This window comes from Trachypithecus francoisi, unplaced genomic scaffold, assembly GCF_009764315.1.
Source record: "Trachypithecus francoisi isolate TF-2019V2 unplaced genomic scaffold, Tfra_2.0 Lachesis_group8, whole genome shotgun sequence".
NCBI classification, from domain to species: Eukaryota; Metazoa; Chordata; class Mammalia; order Primates; family Cercopithecidae; genus Trachypithecus; species Trachypithecus francoisi.
Window position 1 is genome coordinate 61,526,392 of NW_022681473.1, and position 24,984 is coordinate 61,551,375.

At 40.2% G+C, this 24,984-nt stretch overlaps 2 protein-coding genes across 2 annotated transcripts; one reads left to right on the forward strand and one right to left on the reverse strand.

Annotated features, from left to right (window-relative positions):
- Positions 1-400: 400 nt before the first annotated feature.
- LOC117080667 (olfactory receptor 51S1) lies at positions 401-1,473 on the forward strand. Its single transcript, XM_033205878.1, has one exon. It carries the CDS (start codon positions 471-473, stop codon positions 1,437-1,439), a length of 969 nt encoding a protein of 322 aa, XP_033061769.1. The 5' UTR covers positions 401-470; the 3' UTR covers positions 1,440-1,473.
- A 17,929-nt stretch (positions 1,474-19,402) lies between these two features.
- LOC117080668 (olfactory receptor 51A7-like) lies at positions 19,403-20,336 on the reverse strand. Its single transcript, XM_033205880.1, is given in 2 exon segments — positions 19,403-20,059; positions 20,061-20,336. Coding segments are annotated over 2 exon segments (933 nt in total).
- Between the last annotated feature and the right edge of the window lie 4,648 nt (positions 20,337-24,984).

A 24,984-nucleotide genomic window follows, 5' to 3' on the forward strand; every position in this document is an offset into this window, starting at 1 on the left:
AAATGAAGGAGTAATTGGGGACTTAGCAAGAACAGTTAAAGGGCACCAAAATGTAAATATCTTAAGGCAGTCTAGAAGTCAGACTGTCTGGGGTTGAGAAGAGAAAAAAATATAGATAAATAGACTGTCTCCTTAAGTGTTTGTCAAAAAGGAAGGAAAGAAAATAGGATAACACTACAGGGAGAGACAAGGTCAACAAAATGAGAAAAAATTTAGGAAAAGAAACAGAGCCACAGAGCTATGAGGACAGCTATAGGAAAACCTCAAACGCAAGGAATGAATGTTGCATATACTATTAGGATGGGTGTGTGCATAGGGAGGAAATGTGTATTTATGTATGTGTGTGTGCATGAGTCAGGGGAGTGAAGATGCAGGCTATTTTGGAAAGTTTTATGCAAATTTGGCACACGATTAAGTAAACCTTTCTAATTATTTTTCAGGTTCCAGAGTTCAACGTGAAATTCTGAACTATGTCAACATTACCAACTCAGACAGCCCCCAATAGCAGCACTTCAATGGCCCCCACCTTCTTGCTTGTGGGCCTGCCAGGCCTATCAGGTGCACCCTCCTGGTGGACGATGCCCCTCATTGCTGTCTACCTTCTCTCAGCACTGGGAAATGGTACCATCCTCTGGATCATTGCCCTGGAGCCTGCCCTGCACCGCCCAATGCACTTCCTCTTCTTGCTTAGTGTGTCTGATATTGGCTTGGTTACCGCCCTGACGCCCACACTGCTGGGCCTTGCCCTCGCTGGTGTTCACACTGTCCCTGCTTCAGCCTGCCTTCTACAGATGTTTTTTGTCCATGTCTTCTCTGTCATGGAGTCCTCTGTCTTGCTTGCCATGTCCATTGATCGGGCACTGGCCATCTGCCGACCTCTCCACTACTCAGCTCTCCTCACCAATGATGTAATTAGCAAAATCAGCCTGGCCATTGCTTTTAGATGCCTGGGTCTCCATCTGCCCCTGCCATTTCTGCTGGCCTGCATGCCCTACTGCCGCCCACAGGTCCTAACCCATCCTTATTGCTTGCATCCAGATGTGGCTCGTTTGGCCTGCCCAGGAGCTTGGGGTGCAACCTATAGCCTATTTGTGGTTCTTTCAGTCATGGGTTTGGACCCCCTGCTGATTTTCTTTTCCTATGGCCTGATTGGCAAGGTGTTGCAAGGTGCGGAGTCCAGGGAAGATCGCTGGAAGGCTGGTCAAACCTGTGCTGCCCACCTTTCTGCCGTGCTCCTCTTCTATATTCCTATGATCCTCCTGGCACTGATTAGCCATCTTGAGCTGCCAATCACTCAGCATACCCATACTCTTCTCTCCTATGTCCATTTCCTTCTTCCTCCATTGATAAACCCTATTCTCTATAGTGTCAAGATGAAGGAGATTAGAGAAAGAATACTCAATAGGTTGCAGCCCAGGAAGGTGGGTTGTGCTCAGTGAGGAGGATGCCCCTCCATGTTTGGTGGTACTGGGCTCCTGATACTAAAGTTTCTGTGAGAACTCAGTTCACCAAGCATGAAATGATCATTCACGTACTCATCAGTGCATATACATGGATGTGGCTTCCTGTCCCTGGAAGTATGTCTGTGTATATTGATGAAAGCTTACAATCCCCAGAGAATGAATGTGATCCACCCACTGGTACATTATATATCAATGACACAGGAAGGGCCAGCGTCCAGATCTTGTCACAATCATACACGTGTGTGCCTGTTGTTATTTTATTGTTGTTAATCCTGTCACTATATCTATACTTTAATATGGATAAATCTAGAAGAGTTAATCATCTACATAGCAAAGGAAAAATAAGACAGAAACATTCTTCTCAACTAGATGGAAGATCTTCCATTGGTATTGTACCTCCTTAAGAAGTAAGAATTCTGACCAATCCTTAGGAATTAGATAAATGAGGAAAATGCAAGTAAGTCTTTCATTTAGATTCTTCACACTAAGAGGTAGGTTATTTAACTCTGATCAGGCCAGGAAAAAAAAAAGAGGGAATATAATTTTTTTAATTCTTCATTTAGTTTTTAAAATGTTAGTATATTTTTTGAATATATATGTATATTGAATGTTCTCAACACAAAGAAATGAGAAATGTTTGAGACTATGAATATGCTAATTACCCCAATCTGATCACTATACATGACATGCATCAAAACATCACTATGAATATGCATAATTATTGTCGGTTTAAAATGAAATTTAATTTTTAAAATTTTTGCATATTTCAGAAAAAATAGAATAAATAAAAATAATTTTAAATTATATCTCCCAAATTTAACTATAATTATCTGTTTAGTGAACACTTATAATGGTTTATATAAATGGAGTCTTACAAGTGGCATTTGGAATTATTTGTCTCAATTCTTTACTTCCTAGTAGCAGCAGTATACATTCACACCACATCAGGAGGAACAAAGTGGACGAATTGTATTTACCATCACTCTCACTTTAGACACATGATTTTCTCTGGCCACTGTGGTCCTCATGACTTGTTTTGGTCAATAGGATGTGAGTGGATGTGATAAAAGCAAGAGCTTCAGTGTGATTTTGCTACAAGGTTTGATTTCTTGTACTAGGGTAGTGCTTCCCTAGTAGGTACTTCCCCTTGAATCTGGTTTCCAGAAGGAGATACATGATGCAAACCTGAGCCAAATTCAGAGCCTGGAGCCAGGCCCTGGTGCCTGAAGAACTGAAGCAAAGCCAGGAAGTCAAAGCAGCCCAAATGAAGATGGTCTCTGACAAATAAGATAAATTTAAATGGGGATAAATTAGAGCCAGCTGCATAAATTTGCATAAGTAAAGAGGAACCAAATGTTAAAAGCCACCACAATGGGGAAAATGCCTCCCGGGTATTTCAGACCTTCACTGCAGCCCCTCCCACTACAGGCTTGGAGGCCAAGGAGGCAAAAATGGTTTTGTGAGCCAGGCCCAGGGCCCTGTTGATCTGTGCATCCTTGAGACATGGCACCCTGTGTCCCAGCCACTCCAGCTCCAGCCATTGCTAAAAGGATCCAAAGTACAGCTTGGACTGTTCCTTCAGAGGGTGCAGGTCCCAAGTCATAGCAGCTTCCATGTGGCATTGGGCTGTGGGTATACAGAAGACAAAAGTTTAGATTTGGGAGCCTCTACCTAGATTGCAGAGGATGTATGGAAATGCCTGGATGTCCAGGCAGAAGTCTGCTGCAGGGTGGCTGTCCCAACCCAAATCTCATGCTGAATTGTAACTCCCAATGTGGAGAGAGGACCTGGTGGGAGATGATTAAATCATGCTGCTCTCATGATAGTGAGTAACTTCTCATGCTATCTGATGATTTAAAAGTGTGTGGCACTTCCCTCTTCACTCTCTGTCTCTCCTGTCACCATGAGAAGATGTGATTGCTTCCTCTTCACCTTCCACCATGATTGTAAGTTTCTTGAGGCCTCCACAGCCATGCCTTCTGTACAGTCTGTGGAACTGTGAGACAATTAAACATCTTTAATTTATAAACCGCCCAGTTTCAGATAATTCTTTATAGCAATGTAAGCTCGAACTAATATACCATGAGGATTTCAAATACTATTTTATAACCCATTATTTTAACCTAATAAAAACTTAACACTCTTTGCCTAAACAAGCTAAAGAAAACCAATAAAAACTGCACCTTAATTTTGTTTCCCCTGAATTTTAATATTTTTTTCTATTTATGCCTTATTGTTCTGCCTATGTCTTGAAAAGTTGATGTAGCTATTATTTTTTATTTATTTATTTTTAGACATGCTACTTGGCATAAGAGTAGTTTACACACCACAATTATAGTGTTATAATATTCTGTGTTTTTCTATGTACTTATTATTGCCAGTGAGTTTTGTATTACTACCTTGAAGTGATTATTGCTCATTAATATCCTGTTCTTTCAGATTGAATAACTCCCTTTAGCATTTCTTTGTGTGTGTGTGTGTGACAGAGTTTTGCTCTTGTTGCCCAGGCTGCAGTGCAATGGCATGATCTTGGCTCACCGTAACCTCCATCCTCAAGGTTCAAGTGATTCTCCTGCCTCAGTCTCCTGAGTGACTGAGATTACAGGCATGCACCACCATGCATGACTAATTTTTGTATTTTTAGTAGAGACACGATTTCTCAATGTTGGTCAGGCTGGTCTCAAACTCCCAATCTCAGGAGATCCGCCCACTTCAGCCTCCCAAAGTGCTGGGATTACAAATGTGAGCCACCATAACTGGCCTAGCATTTCTTATAGAACAGGTCTGGTGTTGAGAAAATCTCTCAACTTTTGTTTGACTAGGAAAGTCTTTATTTCTTCTTCATGTTTTAAGGATATTTTCACTGGATATATTATTCTTGGGTAAAACAACTCTTCCTTCAGCACTTTAATTATGTTATGTCACTCTCTCCTGGCCTGTAAGTTTCAAGTGAAAAGTCTGCTGTCAGATATATTGGTTTCTTTTCTCTTGCAGCTTTTAGGATCCTTTCATTATATTTGATTTTGGAGAATTTGATTATTAAATGCCTTGAGGTGTTATTTGGGGGCTAAATTGATTTGGTATTCTCTAATCTTCTTGTACTTGTATATTGATATCTTTCTCTAGGTTTGGGAAGTTCTCTGTTATTCTTTAAATAAACTTTCTAACTCTTATCTCTTTCTCTATCTCTTCTTTAAGACCAATAACTCTTAGAATTGCCCTTTGAGGCTATTTTCTGGATCCTGTAAGTATGCTTTGTTGTTTTTCATTCTTTTTTGTTGTTGTTGTTTCCTCTGACCATGTATTTTCACATAACCTGTCTTCAGGCTCACTAATTCTTTCTTCTGCTTCATTAATTCTGTGATTAAAGGACTCTAATGCATTCTTCATTATGCCAATCACATTTTTCAGTCCCAGAATTTCTGCTTGATTCCTTGTAAATATTTCAATATCACTGTTAATTTTTTCTGATGTAATTCTGAGTTCCTTCTCTGTGTTATCTTGAATTTCTTTGAGTTTCCTCAACACAGCCATTTTGAATTCTATCTGGAAGGTCACATATCTCTGTTTCTCCAGGATTGGTCCCTGGTGCCTTATTTAGTTTATTTGGTGAGGTCATGTTTTCCTGTACAGTTTTCCTACTAGTAAATGTTATTCACTGTCTGGTTATTCAAGAATTGTTTATTTATTGTCTTCACTGTCTGGGCTTGTTTGTACCTGTCCTTCTTGGGATGACTTTATAGATATCTGAAGGGACTTGGGTGTTGTGATCTAAATTGTATCTACTTTAGGGGTAATCCCAAGTCCAGTAATACTGTGCTTCTTCTAGACTCATAGAAGTACCGCCTTGATGGTCTTGGACAAAATATGGAATATTCTCTGGATTACCAGGCAGAGACTCTTATTCTCTTCCCTTACTTTATCCCAAACAAATGGAGTCTCTCTGTGTTCTGAGCCACATGAATCTAAGGGTGGAGTAACACAAGCACCCCTGTGGCCACCACCAGTATGTCTGTGCTGGGTCAGACCTGAAGCCAGCACAGCACTGGGTCTCACCCAAAGCCTACTGTAACCACTTCCTGGCTACTGTCTTTGTTTGCTCTAGGCCCTGGGGTTCCAAAATCTATAGCTGGCAAAGCCAACCAGGCCTGTGTCCTTCTCTTCAGGAAGGTGAGATCCCCCAGGCCCCAGGTGGGTTCGGAGATGCTGTCCGGGATTTAGGCACTAGGGTCAAAAGCCTTAGAAGTCTACATGGTGTTCTATTATACTGCAGCTGATGGGCACTCACATCACAAGATATAGACCTTCCCACTCTCCCTCCACTTTCCAAAGGCAAAGGAACCTCATCCTGTAGCCACCTGCCACTACTGGCCATGCGGAACACTGCCAGAAAACCGCAGGTGTTCCCATAAGGCCCAAGGGCTCTTAAGTCAGCTTGTGGTGAATACTGCCTGGCCAGGGACTCACCCTTCAGGTCAGTGGGCTCCCCTCTGGCCCAGAGCAGGTCCAGAAATGCCATCCAAGAGTCAAATCCTAGAATGGGAGATCCCAAGAACTCGCTTAGTGCTCTTCAGCCCTGTAGTTGTGCTGCTACCTAAGGTGCAAGAGAAAGTCCCCTTACTCTTCCCTCTGTTTTACTCAAGCAGAAGGAGTCTCCCCATAGCCAGCACAGCTGGTAGTGTGCTGAATCTCACCTGAAGTCAGCAGAGGCTAACCCAAGGCTTTTGACATAGTACCTGGGTATTGCCGCTTGTTGTTCAGGGCCCAAGGGCTCTTCAGTTAGCAGGTGATAAATGCTGCCAGGACTAGGTCCTTCCCTTCAAGGCAGCAGGTTCCCTTCTGGCCCAGGATGTGTCTAGAAATGCCATGTGGTAGCTAGGTTCTGGAACAAAGCCTCAGGACTCTGACTGGTGCTCTATTCTGCTACAGCTGAGCTGGCATGCAAGATGAAAGACAAACTCCTCCCACTTTTCTCCCTCCTCTCCTCAAGCAGAAGGAAGGCGTCTCTTTTGGTGCCATGAGCTATTCAGCCTGGGGTTAGGGGAGGCATGATACCAGCACTCCCTTAGCAGCCTCAGTGTGTCTCGGTAGGTTGCACCCCTCTCCTGTCCACTGTCTCTGGACCAGTTCAGTCCTGGACCAACAGGACTCATCTCAGAGTTGCAATCCTTGTGGCCTAGACTGCCTTTAAAGTTTACTTAATGACTCAGATCACTTTGGTCTGTGGTGTTGAGGTTTACAGGAACTCTAGTTTTGACTGCTGGGATTGGCAATTCCCCTCTGATTATGGCTTTTTTAAATGCTCCCTCCATGGGTGAGCATCAGCTGAGTTTGGTCCAGTTTTGTTGTTGTTTGTTGTTGTTTTCCTTCTCTAACAAGACAGCACTGAGTTTAATGCATCAGAATTTCATTTCTGATATCAGTGTGTCTGCTCTCCCTCCCCCAGCACCCAGAGACATTCTCTGCACCACACTGTCATTGCCATTGCCTGATGACAGGGGCAGTGCAGCATTGGCGATTCAAGATAAGTTTTTTTAATCTCTTCAGTGCCTTTTTCAATGATATGAAACTAAAGCCAGTTATTATAAGGACTCATCAGATTTTTTTTTTGTTTTTAAAAAGGTGTTTCTTGTGGGGAAAAGAAAGAGAGATCAGACTGTTAATGTGTCTATATAGAAAGAAGTAGACATAAGAGACTCCATTTTATTCTGTATTTGAGATGCTGTTAATCTGTGACCCTACCCCCAACCCTGTCCTTGCAAGAGACATGTGCTGTGGTGACTCAAGGTTTAACGGATTTGGGCTGTGCAGGGTGTTCTTTGTTAAACAAGTGCCTGAAGGCAGCTTGCTGGTTAAAAGTCATTATCACCATTCTCTTAATCTCAAGTACCCAGGGACACATACACTGCCGAAGGTCACAGGGACCTCTGCCTAGGAAAGCTAGGTATTGTCCAAGGTTTCTCCCCAAGTGATAGTCTGAAATATGGCCACCTGGGAAGGGAAAGACCTAATCGTCCCCCAGCCTGACACCATGAAGGGTCTGTGCTGAGGAGGATTAGTATAAGAGGAAAGAAGGCCTCTTGGCAGTTGAGATAGAGAAAAGCATCTGTCTCCTGCCCATCCCTGGGCAATGGAACATCTCCGTGTAAAACCCAATTGTATGTTCTATTTACTGAGAAAGGAGAAAACCACCTTAGGGCTGAAGGTGGGACGTGCTAGCAGCAATACTGCTCTTTATGAACTAAGAAGGTTTATGGAGATGTTTGCATATACATATCAAGGCACAGCACTTTTTCTTAAACTTATTCATGTCACAGAGATCTTTATTCATATGTCTTACTGCTGACCTTCTCCCTGGGATGATCCTATTATCCTGCCACTTCCCTTGTTCTAAGATGGTAAACATAATGATCAATAAATACTGAGGGAACTCAGAGACCAGTGCGGGTCCTCTGTATGCTGAGTGCTGGTCCCCTGGGCCCACTTTTCCTTTCTCTATACTTTGTCTCTGTGTCTCATTTCTTTTCTCAAGTCTCCTAACGAGAAACACCCACAGGTGTGGAGGGGCAGGCCACCCCTTCATTTCTTATGTACAGATGTTAAATCAGTGTCCTTATGGTAGGGGGACAATTGGTGGAGCTTTCTATTCCTACATCTTTTTCTGTCCCTGCCCTCTGAATCTCAATGCCCAGGCTGGAGCACAGTGACACAATCTTGGCTCACTGCAAGCTCCATCTCCTGGATTCACGCCATTCTCCTGCCTCAGCCTCCCAAGTAGCTGGTACTACAGGCACCTGCCACCACACCCAGCTAATTTTTTGTGTTTTTAGTAAAGATGGGGTTTCACCGTGTTAGCCAGGATGGTCTCCATCTCCTGACCTCGTGATCTGCCTACCTCAGCCTCCCAAAGTGCTGGGATTACAGGTGTGCACCCAGCTGCCTCCATGTGTTTATAACTCTGTTAAATTAGGGTAGCAGAAAATTGTCTCTCTTTCACAGCAGAGCCTCAATTGTTCTTTCCTTGTTCCTGCTCTCTCCTACACACTGGCCAAATCCACACAAATTCTGTCAGAACCTTCAAGTATATAGTGGTTTTTATTACTTTAATTATATGAAGTAAAATTATTTTACTTTAAGATAAAGTTAGAATTATCTAGTTTTACTTAATTTTGGATTTTTCTAAGAGTAAAAATGAATATCTTTCACATATTATTGATTATTTTTGTTTCCTCTCCCATGAATAGCCTATTCAAATAAACTTCATCCATTTTTCTATTGGGTTGTTTATATTTTATATATGAGTGGGTGGGTCACACCTATAATCCCAACTCTTTGGAAAACTGAGGCAAGAGAATTGCTTAAGTACAGGAGTTTGAGACCGGCCTGGTCAAAATAAGAATATTCCATCTCTTTGAAATATTTAAAAAATAAATAGGCATTCATGGTGACAGGTGCTTATAGTTCTAGCTACTAGGGACTCTGAAGTGGGAGATTCACTTGAGCCCAGGAGGTTGAGGCTGCAATGAGCCATGGTTTCACCACTGCACCCCCACATGGACAACAGAACAAGACCTTGTCTCAAAAATAAATAAATGTTAGGTTGGTGCAAATGTAATTGCAGTTTTTGCCACTAAAAGTAATGACAAAACAGCAATTACGTTTGCACCAACCTAATAAATAAACAAATAAATAAACAAACAAATAAATATTTCCAAAACATGTTTGTTTTATGCCTTTCCCAATCTGGTATTTGTCTTTGATCTTGTTTGCTGATCAACTCTCAAGCAAATACAGGTAGTATTATTTAAACAAATTTAAATTTAGTTTCCATTATACTTTTTGTGTTTCATATATTGCTTTAAAAAAGAGGTCTTTGGCTGCACACAGTGGCTTACACCTGTAATCCCAGCACTTTGGGAGACTGAGGCAGGCGGATCACAAGGTCAGGAGTTTAAGACCAGCCTGGCCAGTATGGTGAAACACCATCTCTACTAACAACACAAAAAAAAAACTAGTCGGGCATGGTGGTGCACTCCTGTAGTCTCAGCTACTTAGGAGGCTGAGGCAGGAGAATTGCTTGAACTCAGGAGGTGGAAGTTGAGGTGGGCAGAGATTGCACCACTGCACACCAACCTGGGTAACAGGGCAAGACTCCATCTAAAAAAAAAAAAAAAGATATCTTTGATTCCAGGCATTCAATGCACAATCTCTTACACTATTTTCTAAAATTGTTACAATGGTTTTTACTTGTAAGTTTTTCTGTTAGAAGTTTAAATTTTTGTGAATAGGAACAGCTCCAGTCTCCAGCTCCCAGTGCGAGCCACACAGAAGACAGGTGATTTCTGCATTTTCAACTGAGGTACTGGCTTCGTCTCACTAGGGAGTGCTGGATAATCGGTACTGGTCAGCTGCTGCAGACCCACCAGTGAGACCTGAAGCAGGGCGAGGCATCACCTCACCTGGGAAGTACAAGGGGGAAGGGAATCCCTTTTCCTAGCCAGGGGAACTGAGACACACAACACCTGAAAAATCAGGTAACTCCCACCCCAATACTGCGCTTTACCAAGGTTCTTAGCAAATGGGCACACCAGGAGATTATATCCCACACCTGGCCAGGAGGGTCCCATGCCCAGGGAGCTTCCCTCATTGCTAGCACAGGAGTCTGCGATCTAACAGCAAGGCAGCAGCGAGGCTGGGGGAGGGGCGCCCACCATTGCTGAGGCTAAAGTAGGTAAACAAAGCCGCTGGGAAGCTCAAACTAGGTGGAGCTCAGAGCAGCTCAAGGAGGCCTGCCTGTCTCTGTAGACTCCACCTCTGGGGACAGGGTACAGCTAAACAACAACAACAACAACAAAAGCAGCAGAAACCTCTGCAGATGCAAATGACTCTGTCAGACAGCTTTGAAGAGAGCAGTGGATCTCCCAACACAGAGGTTGAGATCTGAGAAAGTACAGACGGCCTACTCAAGTGGGTCCCTGACCCCTGAGTAGCCTAACTGGGAGACATCCCCCACTAGGGGCAGACCGACACCCCACACCTCACACAGTGGAGTACACCATTCAAAGGAAGTTTCCAAAGCAAGAATCAGACAGGTACACTTGCTGTTCAGCAATATTCCATCTTCTGCAGCCTCTGCTGCTGATACCCAGGCAAACAGGGTCTGGAATGGACCTCAAGCAATCTCCAACAGACTTACAGCTGAGGGTCCTGACTGTTAGAAGGAAAACTAACAAACAGGAAGGACACCCACACCAAAACCCCATCAGTACATCACCATCATCAAAGATCAGAGGCAGATAAAACCACAAAGATGGGGAAAAAGCAGGGCAGAAAAGCTGGAAATTCAAAAAATAAGAGCACATCTCCCCCTCCAAAGGAACGCAGCTCATTGCCAGCAATGGCTCAAAGCTGGACAGAGAATGACGTTGACAAGATGAGAGAAGAAGGCTTCAGTCCAACAAACTTCTAAGAGCTAAAGGAGGAATTACGTACCCAGCACAAAGAAACTAAAAATCTTGAAAAAAGAGTGGAAGAATTGATAACTAGAATAATTAATGCAGAGAGGGCCATAAACGAACTGACAGAGATGAAAACCATGACACGAATAATACATGACAAATGCACAAGCTTCAGTAACCAACTCAATCAACTGGAAGAAAGAGTATCAGCGATTGAGGATCAAATCAAAGCAATGAATTGAGAAGAGAAATCTAAAGAAAAAAGAAGAAAAAGAAATGAACAAAGCCTGCAAGATGTATGGGATTAGTTAAAAATACCAAATCTACGTCTGATTGGGGTGCCTGAAAGTGAGGGGGAAAATGGAACCAAGTTGGAAAACACTCTTCAGGATATCATCCAGGAGAACTTCCCCAACCTAGTAGGGCAGACCAACATTCAAATTTAGGAAATACAGAGAACACCACAAAGATAATCCTCGAGAAGAGCAACACCAAGACACATAATTGCCAGATTCACCAAAGTTGAAATGAAGGAAAAAATCTTGAGGGCAGCCAGAGAGAAAGGTCGGGTTACCCACAAAGAGAAGCCCATCAGACTAACAGCAGATCTCTCAGCAGAAACTCTACAAGCCAGAAGAGAGTGGGGGCCAATATTCAACATTCTCAAAGAAAAGAATTTTAAACCCAGAATTTCATATCCAGCCAAACGAAGTTTCATAAGTGAAGGAGAAATAAAATCCTTTACAGATAAGCAAATGCTTAGAGATTTTGTCACCACCAGGCCTCCCTTACAAGAGACCCTGAAGGAAGCCCTAAACATGGAAAGGAACAACCGGTACCAGCCATTGCAAAAACATGCCAAAATGTAAAGACCATCGAGGCTAGGAAGAAACTGCATCAACTAACGAGCAAAATAACCAGTTAATATCATAATGGCAGGATCAAGTTCACATATAACAATATTAACCTTAAATGTAAATGGACTAAATGCTCCAATTAAAAGACACAGACTGGCAAACTGGATAAAGAGTCAAGACCCATCAGTTTACTGTATTCAGGAGACCCATCTCACACGCAGAGACATACATAGGCTCAAAATAAAGGGATGGAGGAAGATCTACCAAGCAAATGGAGAACAAAAAAAAGCAGGGGTTGCAATCCTAGTCTCTGATAAAACAGACTTTAAACCATCAAAGATCAAAAGAGACAAAGAAGGTCATTATGTAATGGTAAAGGGATCAATTCAACAGGAAGAGCTAACTATCATAAATATATATGCACCCAATACAGGGGCACCCAGATTCATAAAGCAAGTCCTTAGAGACTTACAAAGAGACTTAGACTCCCATACAATAATAATGGGAGACGTCGATACCCCACAGTCAACATTAGACAGATCAACGAGACAGAAAGTTAACAAAGATATCCAGGAATTGAACTCATCTCTGCAGCAAGCAGACCTAATAGACATCTATAGAACCCTCCACCGCAAATCAACAGAATATACATTCTTCTCAGCACCACATCGCACTTATTCCAAAATTGACCACATAATTGGAAGTAAAGCACTCCTCAGCAAATGTACAAGAACAGAAAATATAACAAACTGTCTCTCAGACCACAGTGCAATCAAACTAGAACTCAGGACTAAGAAACTCAATCAAAACCACTCAACTACATGGAAACTGAATAACCTGCTCCTGAATGACTACTGGGTACATAACGAAATGAAGGCAAAAATAAAGATGTTCTTTGAAACCAATGAGAACAAAGATACAACATACCAGAATCTCTGGGACACGTTTAAAGCAGTGTGTAGAGGGAAATTTATAGCACTAAATGCCCACAAGAGAAAGCTGGAAAGATCTAAAATGGACACTCTAACATCACAATTAAAAGAACTAGAGAAGCAAGAGCAAACACATTCAAAAGCTAACAGAAGGCAAGAAATAACTAAGATCAGAGCAAAACTGAAGGAGATAGAGACACAGAAAACCCTACAAAAAATCAATGAATCCAGGAGTTGGTTTTTTGAAAAGATCAACAAACTTGATAGACTGCTACAAAGACGAATAAAGAAGAAAAGAGAGAAGAATCAAATAGATGCAATAAAAAATGATAAAGGGGATATCACCACCGACCCCACAGAAATATAAACGACCATCAGAGAATACTACAAACACCTCTACACAAATAAACTAGAAAATCTAGAAGAAATGGATAATTTCCTGGACACTTACACTCTCCCAAGACTAAACCAGGAAGAAGCTGAATCACTGAATAGACCAATAGTACGCTCTGAAATTGAGGCAATAATTAATAGCCTACCAACCAAAAAAAAGTCCAGGACCAGATGGATTCACAGCTGAATTCTACCAGAGGTACAAGGAGGAGCTGGTGCCAGTCCTTCTGAAACTATTCCAATCAATAGAAAAAGAGGGAATCCTCCATAATGCATTTTATGAGGCCAACATCATCCTGATACCAAAGCCTGGCAGAGACACAACAAAAAAAGAGAATTTTAGACCAATATCCCTGATGAACATGGATGCAAAAATCCTCAATAAAATACTGGCAAACTGAATCCAGCAGCACATCAAAAAGCTTATCCACCATGATCAAGTGGGCTTCATCTCCGGGATGCAAGGCTGGTTCAATATACGCAAATCAATAAACATAATCCAGCATATAAACAGAACCAAAGACAAAAACCACATGATTGTCTCAATAGATGCAGAAAAGGCCTTCAAGAAAATTCAACAGCCCCTCATGCTAAAAACGCTCAATAAATTCGGTATTGATGGAATATATGTCAAAATCATAAGAGCTATTTATGACAAACCCACAGCCAATATCATACTGAATGGGAAAAAACTGGAAAAATTCCCTTTGAAAACTGGCACAAGACAGGGATGCCCTCTCTCACCACTCCTATTCAACGTAGTGTTGGAAGTTCTGGCTAGGGCAATCAGGCAAGAGAAAGAAATCAAGGGTATCCAGTTAGGAAAAGAAGAAGTCAAATTGTCCCTGTTTGCAGACGACATGATTGTATATTTAGAAAACCCCATTGCCTCAGCCCAAAATCTCCTTAAGCTGATAAGAAACTTCAGCAAAGTCTCAGGATACAAAATTAATGTGCAAAAATCACAAGCATTCTTATACACCAGTAACAGACAAACAGAGAGACAAATCATGAATGAACTTCCATTCACAATTGCTTCAAAGAGAATAAAATACCTAGGAATCCAACTTACAAGGGATGTAAAGGACCTCTTCAAGGAGAACTACAAACCACTGCTCAGTGAAATCAAAGAGGACACAAACAAATGGAAGAACATACCATGCTCATGGATAGGAAGAATCAATATCGTGAAAATGGCCATACTGCCCAAGGTTATTTATAGATTCAATGCCATCCCCATCAAGCTACCAATTACTTTCTTCATAGAATTGGAAAAAATTGCTTTAAAGTTCATATGGAACCAAAAAAGAGCCTGCATTTCCAAGACAATCCTAAGTCAAAAGAACAAAGCTGGAGGCATCACACTACCTGACTTCAAACTATACTACAAGGCTACAGTAACCAAAACAGCATGGTACTGGTACCAAAACAGAGATATAGACCAATGGAACAGAATAGAGTCCTCAGAAATAATACCACACATCTACAGCCATCTGATCTTTGACTAACCTGACAAAAACAAGAAATGGGGAAAGGATTCCCTATTTAATAAATGGTGCTGGGAAAATTGGCTAGCCATAAGTAGAAAGAGGAAACTGGATCCTTTCCTTACTCCTTGTACGAAAATTAATTCAAGATGGATTAGAGACTTAAATGTTAGACCTAATGCCATAAAAACCCTAGAAGAAAACCTAGGGAATACCATTCAGGACATAGGCATGGGCAAGGACTTCATGTCTAAAACACCAAAAGCAACAGCAACAGAAGCCAAAATTGACAAATGGGATCTAATTAAACTAAAGAGCTTCTGCACAGCAAAAGAAACTACCATCAGAGTGAACAGGCAACCTACAGAATGGGAGAAGATTTTTGCAACCTACTCATCTGACAAAGGGCTAATATCCAGAACCTACAAAAAACTCAAAACAAATTTACAAGAAGAAAACAAACAACCCCATCAAAAAGTGGGAAAGGGTATGAACAGACATTTCTCAAAAGAAGACATTCATACAGCCAACAGACACATGAAAAAATGCTCATCATCACTGGCCATCAGAAAAATGCAAATCAAAACCACAATGAGATACCATCTCACACCAGTTAGAATGGCAATCATTAAAAAGTCAGGAAACAACAGGTGCTGGAGAGGATGTGGAGAAATAGGAACACTTTTATGCTGTTGGTGGGATTGTAAACTACTTCAACCATTATGGAAAACAGTATGGCGATTCCTCAAGGATCTAGAACTAGAAATACCATATGACCCAGCCATCCCATTACTGGGTATATACCCAAAGGATTATAAATCATGCTGCTATAAAGACACATGCACACATATGTTCATTGCAGCACTATTCACAATAGCGAAGACTTGGAATCAACCCAAATGTCCATCTGTGACAGACTGGATTAAGAAAATGTGGCACATATACACCATCGAATACTATTCAGCCATAAGAAAGGATGAGTTTGTGTCCTTTGTAGGGACATGGATGCAGCTGGAAACCATCATTCTCAGCAAACTATCCCAAGAACACAAAACCAAACACCGCATGTTCTCACTCATAGGTGGGAACTGAACAATGAGATCACCTGGACTGGAGAAGGGGAATATCACACACCGGGGCCTATCATGGGGAGGGGGGAGGGGGGAGGGATTGCATTGGGAGTTATACCTGATGTAAATGATAAGTTGATGGGTGCTGACAGGTTGATGGGTGCAGCACACCAACATGGCGCAAGTATACATATGTAATAAACCTGCACATTATGCACATGTACCCTAGAACTTAAAGTATAATAATAAAAAAAAGAAAAAAAAAAGTTTAAATTTGTATTAATCAAGGTGGGTATTTACTAATGGCAGAATTACCTGTTAAATACATTCCTTTTCCCACTGAAATAAAATACTATGCATATCATATTATAAATTATATGTATATATAATATTGTGTATATATATATAATATACAATGTATATCTGTGTGTATATATGTATACACAGTGTACTAACACTCTTAGTTCACTTTTACTGTATACCAATCAAAAAATCTCAGGTGCTCACCACCACAGCATGTATTATAATACTTGCTGGTCATTAGGTTGTGTAGGTGTATGCATTTTGCTTTGAGGATCTTTTTATGAATGACAACATATCACCTATTTATTATAGCTTTATAGTGTGATTTACTTAATGTGAGATGTAAAACAAACCCCATCTCACAAAACAAATGAAAGCTTTGGATTTCTAGGAGGTGTTAAATTATATTTACAGGTTAAACGTAAGAAAATAAACATTAGTGATAAGTTTTCACATGCAAGAGTATATGATAAGTGTTTCATTAACGGTTTTTTCCATTTTCCAATAAAATTATTTGCTTAAGTTAAATATATTTATATGTATTTTATAAATGTATGTCTTTTGTTCCTATCATAAATAAAGCATTTCTTATCTTACAGTAAAATGTCCGTATCATAATGTAGGAACATAGAGATATTCAATAAACGATGTAGAACTAATAAAAAAAAGTACTTAAACTTTGTATGCATGATTAATCAGAATAAAGATCTTTACAGCTGGAAGTTTCTTTAATCTTCTCCCAACTCCACCTCATTTTATAGACAGAAAGCTGCAACTTTGGCCTGTGGAAAACACCTTTGAATGGCCCTTTATAAGTCAGTGGTGGGTGTTGAACTGAAACCCAACTCCTCTAGCTGCCTCCATGTGTTTATTACTCTGCTAAATCAGGGTAGTAGAAAACTGTCTCTCTTTCACAGCAGAGCCTCAGTTGCTCTCTCCTTTTTCCTACTGTCTCCTATACACTGGCCAAATCCACACCAATTCTGTCAAAACCTTCAACTATATAGTGGTTGTTATTAATACCCCTGGCCAGTCTAGGGTCCTATTCTCCCTCTGCAAATCACATTAACTTGGCTGATAAGTTAAGGGGAAAAAAATTTCTTAACAGCACACAGAGGGGAGAAAGTATTAGCAAGTATAGTTACAAAGTGTGACAGTGATACACAGAAGGTGGATAAAACTGCAGATCGGGAAAAGCCTTGCAAAAGCTAAATCTCTGGGTTGATCTACCTGTTAAACAAAGCTCTCCAGGATAGCAACCAGAATGTTATTCTGTGTGTGTGTGTGTGTATGTTTATATGTGTGTGTGTGTGGTGTGTGTGTGTGTGTGTCAAAAAGAGAGAGGAAGAGAGAGAAAGTGGGGGAGGGGGATATTGAGAATTCATAATAGGGATCATAAGCTCAAATATCTAGAGGAGCCAAGGAAATACTATAAATTTATAAAACAAGTACATAGTCACACTGTTAGTAGTGGGATCTTTATTAACTAAGAGGCTAACGACTTCTCAGGGGTTGCCTACTGAATGTTTGAATGTTTCAACGGGGGAATATAGGTCTACTATTTCCATGTCTTTCCATACTTAAGATAATTTATGTGTATGTGTATATATATACAAAATCATCCAAACACTGCCATCTCCAAACAAACCTGTCTGAAGACCATATTGAGATCTTAGAGCTTTCAAACACATTAACTTAATTAATCCCTGGAATGTATGGAGAAATAATTACGTTCTTAATTTAAAAGTATATATGAAATATATCATAATACTTAGGAAGTAATTTTCTCAATACCGCAAAGCCAGGAAATGGCAGAGCTGAAACCAGAGAACCTGTTCCTGACTGAGTCCCTAGTTTTTCCATTCATTTGATCTCTTCCCTGGCAGGACTGAGCTATCACAGTAAAGAGTTTAGAGGACACGTAACTCTGATGAGGTTTATTTACTTCTCCTTCTGTGAGTTAGCTTCTAAATTCCTAAATTCTCAGCCTGGAGTTATACTATATCTTCTTCTTTAGGAGTGATCCTGGACCCTGATGTACTAAATAAGGATCGCACAGTCCTAGTGACTCCTAAAGTTTCCTTGTTGACCCTTTCTCATTAGGAAATCATTGGAGCCCTTTGGTCTGGCTCCATTCACAATGTCATAAAGTGAGAGGTGAGAGTAGGGAGGCTCAGGTATTAAAGTTATTGTTAATTGGGTGTCTGGTTGCCACAGTGGTGCAGATTCTGTGCTGTCATTATTGATGAACAGTAACACGGGGCTCCCCTCAATTCAGAAGGCAGCATCAAAGGGAAGAATCCACATCTCATGAACCTCCTTATGTATCTGTAATGTTAACTTCTTACTGTGAGGCATGCAAAGGAGAGAGTGCTGTGTTGAACCTAGATGATGACTGCTCTGATGCACCCTAGAATTTTTACCCCAGAAAAACCTGAGGGACCTGGCTTCAGGATGCTACCTCTTTTTCTTTAGACTATTTTTTTTAGTTCAAATTGATATATTAATAGATCTATCAAGCACATACCATCAACAGAGTATTTTGTTGTCAAGAGAGTTAAAGTTGAATAATTCGTAGCTCTTGTCCTGTGGAAATTTACAATATATTTAATGAGAGAGATATATGCATCATGGTGGAAATACATATGGGCCTGCAATCATTGAACATCAGAGTTTCAACCTCTTATATTTACTATAAACATGGTCAAGTGCCATGGCCCTTCTATAACTTCCTCCCCAAATTGACTTCTGCCAAAATTTGCTTCACCAAATGACATAGTCTCTGTGTTTCCCTTTCACATCACCCGAGAAAAGTCCCTTAAACACTGACCTACATGCCAGTCACCTGAGATCTTGCTACAATGCAGATTTCAGCTCAACAGGCTTGCAGCAGGACATGAGATTCTGCAGCAATTTTAACAACTTTCTAGGTAATGCTGCTACTGCCAGTCAGCAGACCACACTTTGAATAGCAAAGTAAAGAACATACTTAGACAAACTCAGACACTTTATAAAGAGTTTAATGTAAATCACAATGAAAATAAAATAAAAGGAGGTAAATATCAAGATGTTAAATAGTACCAGAATTTTGTAGGGCTCTCCCAGTCACAGTTCAGGGCTACTTTTCCTAACTTCTCATTAGAAGATTTGCAAGAGTTTTGCTCTTCCTTCTTGTGTCTGAGAATTGATGTTATCAATCACCCAAAGAATAACAAAATGATTCATAACATGTTTATGAAATATAAGCCTCTTCTTTATCAAAAGTACAAAAGCTGTGGTATATTAGATGTTCATTAGGGATTAGTTGATTGACCAATTAATTAATACATCTAATTGTAAAGCTATGAAGTAAATAGAACCATTTCCTATTTGAATGAAATACTTTCCTTCTCCTAAGAAAATGTATTGTGAAAAAAATAGAATTTCCACCTTTGCCCCATCATTTAGGCTTCAGAGCCAATTTTTCCAGGACCTTTACCCTAATCTGCCAAGTTTTTACATAATACACAATGGGATTCATCAAGGGTGGTACCAGCAAGAATGCATCTGCTCTCAGAATCGTAGCTAAAGGGGATTTATGCTTAGAAAAGCGATGCATGGTAGCCAAGGTGATGATGGGCACATAGAAGATGAGTAGAGCACAGATATGAGACACACAGGTGTTAATTGCATCCCCATGGGATGCAATTCCCAACACAGTCTTCAGGATGAACACATAGGAAATAGCAATAAAAACACTGTCTGACATCATGCAGAGCGCAATGAACAAACCATAGTAAAAGTTAACCCTATTGTCAGAGCAGGCCAGCTTCATTACATCCTGGTGAAGGCAGTAGGAGTGGGATAAAAGGTGTTTATTACAGTATCTGAGTCTCTTTAAAGTAAAAGGAAGGGATAGCACTAGGAGAATGCTTTTAATAGCAAACACCAGTTCAATTTGCAAAACCCTGACGCTGGTGAGAATAGAGCTATATCTTAGGGGGTTGCGAATGGCTATGAAGCAATCAAAGGACATGATTAGGAGGACTGAAGACTCCATGTCTGTGAATTCATGGATGAAGAATTCCTGGGCAATGCATACATCAGCAGAAACCCCCCATGTTGTTGAATAAGAAGATTCTCAGCATAGTGGGTAGGGAGGAGAAAGACAGGCCCAGGTCGGACAGGGCCAGCATGGAGGGGAAATAGTACCTGGGCTCTTGCAGGGAATGCTCTCTTCTGATGACAAATAGGATGGTGCAGTTGCCCAGGATGGCCATGAGGTACATAAGGCAGATGGGGATAGAGATCCAAATGTGTGCATGCTCAAGTCCCGGTATCCCAATTAACAGGAATGTGGAGACTTCAACTTCTGAGGTGTGGAGCAGAAACATCACAGATAGGTCACTAGCTTATCTGCTCCAAGGCCTAAAGTAAGATGCACAATAGACAAAAATTTTTAATTGTATTTGCTGAATATATTTAAGTTCAATAGTTGGTTAAATTAAATATAGCTCAATCTTAGGTGTCAAGAAATAGCATAATAAATATTTTCCTATGTAAAGAAAACAATGGAAAATATTTAAACAGGTTCATCACAGGATTCATTTAAAACCTTTATGTTATTTTTCTATCCTTATTCCCTGATATACTTCTGAATAATTTTCTAGCTAGAAAGAAAGTGCTTTGATACCCACTTTTTTTGAAATCCTCGGCTTTTGAGATTTTTGCTTCAATTGAACTAAGTGGAATGTGTTACAATCTACTGTCATGTGTGTGGTCAATGGTCATGTACTCACACAAACCACAGATGCATGCTGTAGTAACAGCACTTAGGGGAGGTCTGAATCTTAGGTTATTGGTCTTGGTACATGACTGTGAAAATATATGGAATTAGTCTACCACAGAGGTTGGCAAACTGTAATGCAGTCAAACTCAGCCCATGGCCTGTTTTATACAACATGTGGCTTTTTCTATTTTTAAAGGATATTATTAAAATAAAAAACAAGAGAATAAAAAGCATATGTGGTAGGGATGATAAGTTCCTGAAAATTATACACATTGTAAAATGATTCATTTTTCAGGTATTCACAGAAAAAGATAGGCTCAAAACCTTCGAGTCTGGTAGCAAACACCATTTGCCAGATCTTGACAGTAGCCTGAGGCAGGGCAGTGTGAGTAAGCACAGCACCTCAGTGACCAGAGGAGGAAGAGCTCCTCTGACCCAGCTCTCATGACTTAGATGGCTAGTGACAGCAAGAGACCACCTTAAGTGGTGCAGAGAGGATGGCTATGTGTGATCATTTGTCCTTTCATGGAAAGTCTCCGAGCATGTCTTGGCAAGGGTAAAGAGGAGGTTGCATTCAGCTAGAAGTAACTAGAAAGTGGTGGATAGAAATAGAAAGTAGTGAAGGAAAGGGGAAATAGTATCTATTCTATATGCTGCAAAAAATTTTAAGAACCTTTGCCTCATGTTGAACTGAGTTAGGAGCTATGAGGCAGGCTTGTGTTATATGTGACCAACACTTCCTTGTTATGCATCCCATAACACAGATGCCATTTGTATGTGTTTAAAGTACTCGCCACCTTACAGTGCAATTGCTACTGGCCCTGCTCAGAATGGTCACAGCTCTCGTCTTTGTCTGCTCATGGATTCTTTTTTCCTATTGCACTTGGCTTCTCTGTGTCTACCCTTCAGATTGGTGACCGGTGCAGGTGTCTGTCTCTGGAATTTGGGTTTGATACTGTTCATACTCCTAGTGCCAGCATTACTGACACTTTGGGTAACTTTCCTTTCAAGAGCTGTAGAATAAAAAGCTCCAGTGGTGTGGCTAACAGCCTGTCCTTGTCAGAGGAGCAGAATTCTGACAGAGAAAAAAGTGATAACACAACATCCCTCTCCCTTCAATGAATCCCCTCAAAATGGGCCATTCCCAAGGTTTCATACCTGAGGCCTTTGTTGACAAGCTTCCAACCTAACTCCGGTAACTCCAAAAATGAGTTACTACTGGCAACATTGCTGTATTCAACTGTATTCATCATGTAAATACAAGTAAGTGCCCCATGCTACATGAGGACACTAGTCTTTTCAGCCATAAACCTTGTCCAAAATGTAGCTTGATCTCTTAGGTTGAACAACCCATGAAACATTTTTACCTCCATTCCTCTGAAAGATATAGGGTTGTCTACAAAACTACAGTGTTTTCACTGGAAAAGGTAAAACCATCCTAAGGAAATTCAATTTCATTCACCAGAACACCTACCAGGCTTCTAGCTACCTAATTCCAGACCAAGAATAGGAAGCCTTCAGATCCTATAGCTACTGCAGCTTCTCTGTTCCAGCACTCTGTTGGGAATCTGCACCTTTGTTTATATCCTCATACTCTTTGTTAGCAGAGGAACATCCTCTTGAGAATTAATAGACACCTAGTCCCCTGGGAACAATGACTTGTTTTGATTTTGCTTTGATTTGTCCCATCAATGTCTGTCAATAATGAGCTCTCCTAAGTGAGCAGGTTCTGAATCACAGTGAAGGCTTTAACTGATGTGATCCTGTTTCCACACAGGTGCAGGATTTGGGGACAGTCACTCTAAGGCATTATCAAAGACAGCCCAAATCCAGCAATGGCTCTATCTAAGATTCGGTGTCAGTGTATACCTTAAAAGGCTCAACATAAGCCAGTCACAGAGGTCAGAGACAGGCAGACTTGAGGTAGAATCCTGCCCACAAATGTGTTCTGTTTGGTCATCACAATGTCTAAATAGATTTTTAATGTGATGGCTTTAGGTAGGTGACAAAGTCTCTAATTTATCATAGGCTCCCTCTTTCTGCATTGTCTTATATCTAGCCCCTTAACATTTATTGGTCCTCAAAGGCACTTAATCTCACAAAACAAAAAGTAATACCCAGGGTTACAACATGCTTAATAACTCAGACCCTCACATTCAGAAGAGAAATTGTTTAGCCCACTACCTTTGAAAATTAGAAATAAATAAATTGTATACTTCTGCTGGCATGTTGTGCAGGGGCATATGATTTTCAGATAAAGAAAACAGAACACAAGATTTAGCAAAATACTATTGGCCTGAAACAAAGTATATCAGATAAATGAACCAACTTAGACATCCAACAATGATGACTTCATCTTCAGGTTAATACAAGAGGTGATGTGATGGAGTTAGGGGCTGTAGTCATCAGTTAGGACAGGCAGAAAATTGGAGAAAAGAATCCAGTAAACTAGCAGACTGATACTATAACATGGGCCTAGTTGCTTAACACCTCTGAAAATTTGCTCATTTGTAGAGCTTTGATAAAGCTGTGAACCCTACTTAAGGTCAGAATTTTCTGTTATTTAGTAGCCTTTTATTACAAAATCATGCCAGTAGAAATATAGTCAGGATTATGATACCTAATATTTTGCCTTCAGGAAAATATCAGTCCTAGTTAAACACTGTATTATTTTCCTAAAGCCTTAGGTCCCCTATCTCAAGGCTTCACCAGACTTGGGAAGATGCAGCCCTGGCACTCCAGGGCAGGTGGGTGACTGAAACCAGATTTGTTAGGCCCTGAATATATTTAGAACTGGTTGCTGAGGATGACAGACAAAAGCAATACAGAATATCCTTTGAAATGGTCCTCTTTATTATTATGGGACCAGAACAAAATAACCATGAAGGCCTACGCTAATTCTAGCCAATATATCCAACCTATGTTTCTCAACTTATTGCCCTGGCATCTGTAAAGGAAAAATTGCAGCTGTTATGCAAATATAATGAATGCCTAGAAAAGGGGGCACATAAGTGTTGAACCAAGAGAGCATTGCAGACCTAGTCAGATTATCCTAACTAGAGAAGATAATCCTAAAGGATTCTGTTCATTCAAACTTTAATCTTTATTCAAACCTCCACCCATTAGGAAAATACGTTTTCTGATATAAAGAAAAAAAGAAAATCTCCCTCCGCTTTCTAAAATAGATAGTACAAGTAAACTTTCTTCCTTTCCCCATCAATTCTTATGTTACCTACCACAAACAGCATGTCTATTGCCGTCATCATTCATTTATTTGATATGTATTTCCTGATGACCTATTATGAACAATGTATTGTTTCCAACTACTGAGAAACACAGGTGACCAAAATAGATGCATTGCTTTTATTGAGCTTATAGTTCAGAGGACAACTATGGATCACCAGTGAGTAGGATAATCAATATAAGAAGCTTTCAGAAATTTTCAGAGGTAAACTTCCAGAAAACCTTGAACCTAAACCTAGAGCAGTTTTTAGCAGGTAATGAGGAGCACCTCTTCAGTCTACACTGGCTTCGAAAAATGAGGAGCACTAGTTCCTAACATTCCTATTCTCATACACAGATAGGAGACATAATTCAATTTGATTTTTCACATTCGGAAAAAATGTATATTTTAATTAGAGTATTACCAAAAGGAGTGCAAGTTTCTAATGTTGATATATTTTTTCCAGCATCAGTCCAGAATCATAATGGAATCATATGGCTCATGTTTGCCTTATGGTAGATCCTTCTGTTACTTCCTGACATGTATCTACATCATTTTGAGTGGAAAATTAATTGGTCTTCAGATCTAGAAAAGGCTACAGGATCACCAGGTCATAAAAGCAACTAGAACTATGAAAAAATTATAAGTTTGTTTTTGTTTTATTGTGGGGTTTTTTGTTTGTTTGTTTGTTAATTTTTTTTAGGGAACAAAACAATTAAAACTCTCACTTGGAAAGGCTAAATTTAGGTGATTTTTAAGAAAAAAATGAAATAAAATCTATTATCTTTCTTCCATTTTTTTTCTCTGATTTGACTTGCTGCCCTAGCTCTTCCTCATCCATTTCTGCTTTCCTTTACTTCTCCTTTTTATTTATTGTTAACAACAATAAATAAATAATAATATTATTGTTAATATCACCATTTTAACATAAAAGGGTGTAAACTTAGTAATAATAAATATTCTCTGCAGAAGAATTTTTCTCTCAGCAGCCTTCCTGAGACCACTTCTGTATACTTTATGTGCTCATAGC